General features: G+C 38.9%; 2 protein-coding genes across 7 annotated transcripts in view; one reads left to right on the forward strand and one right to left on the reverse strand.

Moving 5' to 3' along the window:
* Positions 1-3,848: 3,848 nt before the first annotated feature.
* sart1 (spliceosome associated factor 1, recruiter of U4/U6.U5 tri-snRNP) lies at positions 3,849-6,681 on the reverse strand. Of its 2 annotated transcripts, none has more exons than XM_035659323.1 (2): positions 6,473-6,681; positions 3,849-6,382 (listed from the first exon to the last, which is right to left on the reverse strand). In XM_035659323.1, the coding sequence occupies exon 2, from the start codon at positions 6,372-6,374 to the stop codon at positions 4,020-4,022; it is 2,355 nt and encodes a 784-aa protein (XP_035515216.1). In that variant the 5' UTR covers positions 6,375-6,382; positions 6,473-6,681; the 3' UTR covers positions 3,849-4,019. The 2 variants fall into 2 exon arrangements, with proteins under 2 accessions (XP_035515216.1, XP_035515215.1); XM_035659322.1 differs by having other exon boundaries at positions 6,517-6,677.
* Positions 6,682-6,776: 95 nt separating this feature from the next.
* The window catches only part of pcm1 (pericentriolar material 1), a 19,588-nt gene continuing 18,690 nt past the window's right edge, over positions 6,777-7,674 (forward strand). For 4 of the 5 annotated variants that reach the window (XM_035659315.1, XM_035659321.1, XM_035659319.1 and 1 more), the window contains exon 1: positions 6,777-6,957. The gene's annotated coding sequence lies outside the window, so the exon portion shown is untranslated. Of the gene's footprint in view, positions 6,958-7,287; positions 7,307-7,674 lie in introns of those variants that run through there. The other variant, XM_035659317.1, reaches the window with a different exon arrangement.

Genomic DNA, 7,674 nt, shown 5'->3' on the forward strand with positions numbered 1-7,674 from the left:
TCATCATCCAACGTACACATGAAAACAGTCCTTTCTAATTTGTATCTCCAACAGAAAACGTACAACGGAGTTCATATAATACTCTTCTCTACAATATGATACAGTTTGTGCATATAGAAATTTGCACTAATTATCCCTTCTTCACAGTCTACAAAAAGGATATCAAACCCCATCCTACCCAGGGCATTATAGATACCGTTCTTGTTTCAGACTGTGGAAATAGACTCCTTTCTGAATAAGTTTACAAATCCTATAATTCCATTCAGATCTCCTGACCCTACTGGTCCTAGAATTCATCATTTTCCTTCTTATTTATAAATTTTATCATATATCAACTATTAGCTCCCACGAGACAATTTTATGGTATATGAATTAGGTTTTGTAATAGCATCGCGTAAATAGGCTAAAATTTAGAATTAAACTAATCGTTTTTATCCCAGACTCGGTTCATTTTACATATTCAGACTTGATATCCCATCTCTTCTGTTCCTGACAAACACATATTATTAAGGAACGCAAGAAACATCCTCCTTAATCACTCCATTACATTTAGGAGAAATATATTATTTCATTCATCTTATTAAAGGCACTCTTATATTGTTAAACGTTCATTAAGACCTATATATATTGATGTAACTTTCTAATAAATTCATCCAGACAAAAACAACACTATTACTCTTATTCAACTTCGACACACAAATAAATAAATATACTACATATATATTTAATTTATATATTCTATATCTCCTCATCCATCTTATCGTCTCCTTATTTATTCTTCTCACAAGGTGTACAAACTATATTCAACCTCAGTCTTCTACAGTTCTTATATCTTTGTCTATAAGACACATTCTTCTTAAGCTGTTCCTCTACTCTTTAACCATTAAAAAAAAACTACTTGGAAAGATTTCTATAACATAAGATTGAATAGAAAAACAGTTAATAATTTAATTAATATTAACAATAATATAGATAAATAAGTTTTATTAAAATCTCAAAAGACCGCTTAATTTCCTCCTATTACTCCCCTATACTTGATTACCGTACTATGAACACGTTAATACCAATTATTTATTACTGTGACCACATAAAAAAGTTGGCAGGAGGCTTATCTAAAAACACCCATTTTGTTCCGTACATCGACTTTGTTTAAAATGACCACACGAAACTGTATAGTTAAACAAATTACATCTATTTATATTTACATACATTGTTGTCTCGATTGTTTGATTCAAATGCTATTCACTAATGGGAATTTGTTACAATCCAGGCTCTTATCTTCATATATACTTAAAGAATTACAGATTGAAATTATAACGCTTGGATGGTTCTCTCACTATTATCTTATGCTACGACTTGTCCTCTTGCATTCTATGTCGCTATTCCACTCCTTACTTATGACTTATTACTTTCGCACTGAATTTCGTATCGACCTCTTAAGACATCTATTTCACGAATATTACTAGGTAATTAAGCTTTCGCAGCATCGCAATCTTTACGTCTGGGCATATCATCCTTCGAGAGAGTCGTTCAGAGATGCACCTTAGAAGCAGACACATAAACGTTTATTTTTCCATTTTTATACAGTTTTCATATTTAGTGGAAATGAGCTATGTTATTCATTTTTTTTCAGGCTTAAGTCATTTTGTACTTTTCAGTCACCCATTTCTCAAGCATTAAAGTTCGTCTAACATTTCAGGATTTTATTGTTCTTCTTGTTCATTCGAAGATTTTGATTGTGGGGACGCTAAACCTGTCCATTAAAAGGAAATGAACAATTTGTTCAGACAATATACTTGATTATTTAATTACTACAACTATTTAAACTAACACTCAGTAAACACACTCCATTTCTACTTGTGAATATTCACTTTAAACAGGAAAAATTTTAAAAAAAAAACGGCACAAACACTTTTAACTCCAAAAATTAACTTGCAATATTTTTTACTTTTTACTTTTACCATTTATTATGGAATTTGCTCTACTCTCCTTCAGATTTTAACCTTTTTTTTTACAAACCTATGAACGATACCTTCAACCTAAAAATAAAACCTCGATTTAAAACCAAAAAAAACCACCACACAACTTTCTACAATTCTTTGAAAAGTTCAACGTTACAATGCTCATAATCAACAACAAAGCAACAACAACACGAACATTTACTCCTACCACAAACTATCTGTTCGCTACTTTAATATTATCTCACATGCACCGACTCTCAAACAACATCTAAAAAAACCACACACAGTCATCTTAACACCATTCCGTTTTGACAAAGTGAATAACACAGTCCGTATTTGATTTACTTCCGTGTAAAAAGAATCCAATTCCAAACATCAAATACTTCAACAAAACATTGCCTCACTAAGCTCTCTTCTATGTAACAAAATAAACTGGTCAATCATCTGACACGTCACGAGCTAACAATAATTTATTTTATCGTGCTACTCTCGTTTTCTGTTCCTTTTTTTTTTTAACTTTGACTTCAACTAACTGCTGTCGTATGTTCACCTTCCACCGTCAAGACTTTATTGTTTTTTTTTCATTCTCTTATACGTTTCTCTCGCATATTGTTAGCTTTGCTTCCTACTTTCATGTGTGATTTTAAATTAGTAACTACGTTTCTCATTGTCAACCAATAGACTCCGTTTGTCACTAAAACCATCAAGACGTTAATTCCGGCCGATACAAACTACATTGGTAACTGTTATTTTATGTTAACAATGTTATTGTTTTATTGTATAATTTAATTATAACGGTATTCATTTAAATATTTTTTCTATTAATTTAAAAATTTAAAACTGTTATCCCCACCTTCTCATTTCAATTTATTTTTAATTTATTTAATGTATGTTTAATGTATGGTTTTTATGCTACTTGATACTTTGCATTTCCCTCGTATAAATAAATGTATCTATCTAATCTATTATCTATCTATCTATCTATCCTATCTATCTATCTACTATCTTCTATTAAATATTATTATCTATAAAAAAGATATTTATTTTATATTTATATAACTTTTATTATTAATTATAATTTAATTAAATAATTTCTATTAATTAAAGTTAACTCGTTTATCCCCACTCGTCAGTCAATTTTATTTTTAATTTTATTTTTAATGTATGTTTAGTATGTTTTATGCTACTGTAACTTGAATTTCCTCATAAATAAAGTATCTAACTATCATCTATCTATACTAGGTCTATCTACTATCTGCTATTAAATATTATTATCTATTAGAGTATTTCTGATTCTGATATCTATTTATCATGCACACTTTGACCAACAGTTACTAAGTTAGATAAAAATAAAATCATGTCTAAAGTAAGTATTTAAGAAAAAAATATATTTTTAATGTCGGGTTATAATCTGATTTGCAGTCAGTTAACCAATTTCAAAGGACAACAATTATATATTATTGAATTTAATATGTAAAGCATGACTATTGGCTCACTTCCTGTGAAGAATTATTTTACACATTGTGCATTAATATGTAATATTTATAGTTAGGATGAAACTATAGGAGTGGAAACTTTATTATAGCTTTAATAGTGTTCTTTTATTCACTATAATTCTAGATCTGCTGCAAACCACATTAAAGCTGAACCTAAATGCATTTTAAACTTCTTGTATAAATACTTCTTCCCCTTGTTCATTCCTACTGGACCGGTTCCTAACCTCATGCCACAACATGTGCAATAGTTGTCACGAAACTAAAACAAGACATTCAAACTTGGCACTACTCTTTAATCAAGAAATTTAGATTCTCATTAAAACAGTATTCTCTCTCTGAAGATTGCTCCTCACCGTGTAAATTTGCAACACAGAAAATGAAAACACATTTCTCTCATTGGTATTGACTTTATTCAACAATTCTTTACTACAACAATGCAGCTTGTATGAATTAGGCATTAATTTGAAGGAGTTACTTTACTTAAAACATCCCGTGTATATCTGTGTGTGTGTGTGTAAGTTTATGTTCGTGTTAAAGATAATTCACTCTTCCCCCCCAAAACTTATTTGGTAATGGTGTTTGCGTTCATACTTTTCCCACTCCCACTAAGCACAATATACGGTGTCTTCTGAGATTTCTGCTTCTCTTGAAGCAAAGCCACCGTCCCTAGCGGAGTATCACTGCTGCTCATCTTCTTCAGCAGTGCCTCTTCCTCCAGCTTCTTCATCCTCCTCTCAGTCTTCATCTTCCCAGACCCTTTCCCATGGAATCGATGTGAAAGCTGCCTGAAGGCTTCTTTTGGAGTGAGTTTCCGTCCAGATTCGTCCACATACTCAATCTTGACGTCGGGCTTATAGCTATCCTTCTCCTTGAAGTCTTGAGTGAAGCCTCTGTATTCTTCTCTGCGGCTGTACTTGTCATCAAAGCCCATCTTGTCCTCGATGCAGTAGTTGTCGTTGGGCAAGGCGCCTTTTGGTGCTCTGACACGGGCCACCTTCTGCATCTGAGTGTCCAATAGACCTTTGTTTTTGCACAACAGCAAGGCAGCAGCCAGGCCGGAGTTGACGATGGGCTCCTCGTCCAAAATGGTGGCAGAGGCTGTGGAGAAATCTGGTTGTTTCTGTTCTTCATCCAAGTTGACTGTGCTCCATCCGACGTTCTCATCCATGTCTGAGTCGGATTCTCCAGCATCCTCTTTCTCCTCTTCCTGTTCAAAGTCCATAATGTCCTCTTGGTCCTCTCGGTTGCCGGACAGTCCATACGTGGGAATATCGCCCAGAGTTCTGCAAAACTCCGAGGTGGCATTGAAAACAATGTTGTTCCTCTTCTCCGGATCATTTTCAGCGTCGTCTTTAGCGAGCCCTTTAATCTGCTCTGCCACCTTCTCCCCAGAGTCTTTGAGGAGCTGCTTTTGCTTCAGCTTCCTCTGCTTCTCCAGCTGTTTCTGCAGCTCCTGCTCTGCCTCATCCTCCTCGAGTACAGCTGGCTCGGGAGGCGTGAAGTCGTCCTCGTCGCTTATTTCCATTTCTGCCATCCTGATGTCATCAGACATTTGGGGGATGTCCTGTGGCAGCCTGCTCTCTTCCTGCTCCTGCTCCTCCTCCTCCTCCTTTACTTCCACGACGTCTTTGTCGGCCTGCTTGCGGCCTCGACCGCGCGTCCTGGAGCCAAAATCAGTGCTGCGGGTGTCATCGAGTTGAAGTTCATCCGCAGCCGTCTGCTTCTCCCTCTTCCTGATCTTCTTCACGCGGCGTTTTGTCTTTTTAAAGCCCACCATCTCCTGAGGCGTGTAATACTCGGAGGCAATAGTGAGAGAAGGCATCTCCAACGACTGGGCTTGATTGCGTAGAGCCTCTCTCATGGCCTGAATCTCCCGCTCTCGCTCCCCGTCGGCAAAGCCCCCCGTGTTCAACCGGAAGCTCTTTTTCTTTTCACCCTCAATTTCCTCATCGTACTTCGACAGAACAGAGTGGGTCTTGAACGTAACCATGTCATCCACACTTTCCTCCTCTTCGTAGGGCTTGTAATCTGGCTTTTTCTTTTTTAACTCCACGTTCTTTTCCGCTTTTTCCTTGTCCACCAGTCCCACGTTGACAAGCACATCTTCCTCCTCTTCGAGTACACCTTTGTCTTGAAGGGTCAGGATGACGGTCTGGCCCTCGTTGAAGGAATCCACCTTGTGCTGCACTTTGAGCCCCTTCAGATCTTGAGACGTGTAGGCATCCTTTTTACTTTGTGCAAACTCTTCCTCTACCAGACTGCTGACGCCAAACTCCTCATCCATCTCTTCCAGAAGTTTGGCTCTTTTCTCTGCCATTTCTTTTTCTTTGGCCAGATTTCTGCTTTTCTCAACCCAGGCGGATGTGTCATCCAGCCAGTCGTCATCCGCCAGGGTCTTGACTTTACCCAGCTTCTGGTTCTGGATCCGTTTTTCTTTCATAGCTGCAAGCTTCTCCCTCATCTCTTTCTGCTGCTTGATGAGAACAGGGTTGATGGTTTCAGCCACCAGTGGCTCCTCCTTGGTCCCGAGCTCCTTCTTGTTCTCATTTAATTCCAGGGGCTTCAGACCCAGCTTGGCTCTGAGTTTGTTTGTCTCCTCAATGCTGAGAGAAGCGTCTCCGCTCGCAGACTGAGGCGCAGGTTCTGCATTGCTTTCATCATATCCAACATCTACTTTTTCCTTCTTCACTCGTGGTTCCCCGCTGCCCCGTTCACCTTTGCTGCGGCTCTCCCGTCCCTCCCGTCCGCTTCTTTCTCTGGACCTGGAGCGTTTTCGTTTCTCTTTATCCCGAGTTGTCCCATCCCGGTCCGAAGCGTCTCTTTCTCGGTCCTTGTGTCGATGTTTCTTATGTTCGCGGCGGCGCTCTTCGGTGTCCTTGTCGCGACTCTTCTCCTTGTGTTTCTTAGACGACCCCATTATTCCCTCTGCAGGCGACAACAGTTAAAAGTTAGACAATACTTTTTTTTTGGCAGGAAAACAAAATGTTGCTCGTTTTCCTCCGCTGACTAGCTCACGTTAGCTTTGAAGGCTAAGTGGTTTAAACGACGACACAACTCACTCAAGTCCGGATGGAAAAATTAAACCTTGTTCTTCCAAAATCCGATATCAAACGACGAAGAATTGCAATATGCTTAGCTGTGTGGTTTCTTCACGCCAGTTTAGACAACTATACTCTACGTTTAGATCTTCACACTTCGTCAAACAAACGGAGTAAGACAATAACTACCGTTTCCTGCAAATCCACTTCCTGTGGTCGAAGATTAGTTATCAACCTAGAAACTAATGTGTTAAATTATATCGCCCCCTGTCGTACGGGAGTGTTTAAATCAGGCCAGGAGCACATCCATGAGTGGCTGCGTTTTGAGACAGATAAGACTTTATTGTTTATCAAATGACTGTTTACCAGATGCATAGATAATTTGTGAAGAAAACCCCTCCAACGCTACTGTAATATATGAAGTGCCAGGCAACGACGTTTCCTCCACGTTCACTCTGAATGGTAATATCAACGACGCCTCTTATTCCTGCAAGCTAACTTAGCAAGCGCAGTTTTGAAATAACACGACTAAAAAAAAAAAAGCCAGTATTTTAAAACAGCTGCGTTTGTCGTTAGTTAATGATATTGCTGGTTAGTCCCGACCGCTTGTGAACCGTAGCTTAGTGCGATAACTAACCCAGTCTTTCGCGCTTGAAGTGTAGCGTTGCTAACGTCAACGCAAGGGGCTCGGATGCTTGTTTGCTTCAACTTTTATCGAGGCATTTAAAGTTAGCTCCGTGGCGAGCAGCTGGCAGCGAGCTAGGTAGCATTGGCGAGCTGCCTCGGCAAAGCTCGGCAACTTTGGTGACTCGTAAGCATTCGGTTTTTGTGTGGTTGTTTGTTTTGATCGACACATGTAACGCCGACGTTGGATCGATACAGAGTCACGTTAACCAGCGGGTTAGTTGCTGCAGATCGTGTTGCCATGGCGATTGTGGAACGGTCACCTAGTAACTAGTAAAGTTCACAGAAACGGGGGGTTTTAAACGATGTTTTAACGTGTGTTGTTACCTGACTACAGGTGTTGTTACCTGACTAACAGGTGTTGTTATTGCGACACTTTCTGTCTGCAGCTAACGTTAACGTCAGCTAACTCGCAGCGAGGTGGAGAGGGAATGTGTCATTGTTTTTTTTCCCACCCCGGGAACCAGAGCGGGCCATTACACACACACACACACA

The sequence above is a fragment of the Morone saxatilis genome, unplaced genomic scaffold (genome assembly GCF_004916995.1).
Source record: "Morone saxatilis isolate NCDOM2014 unplaced genomic scaffold, NCSU_SB_2.0 Contig17, whole genome shotgun sequence".
NCBI classification, from domain to species: Eukaryota; Metazoa; Chordata; class Actinopteri; family Moronidae; genus Morone; species Morone saxatilis.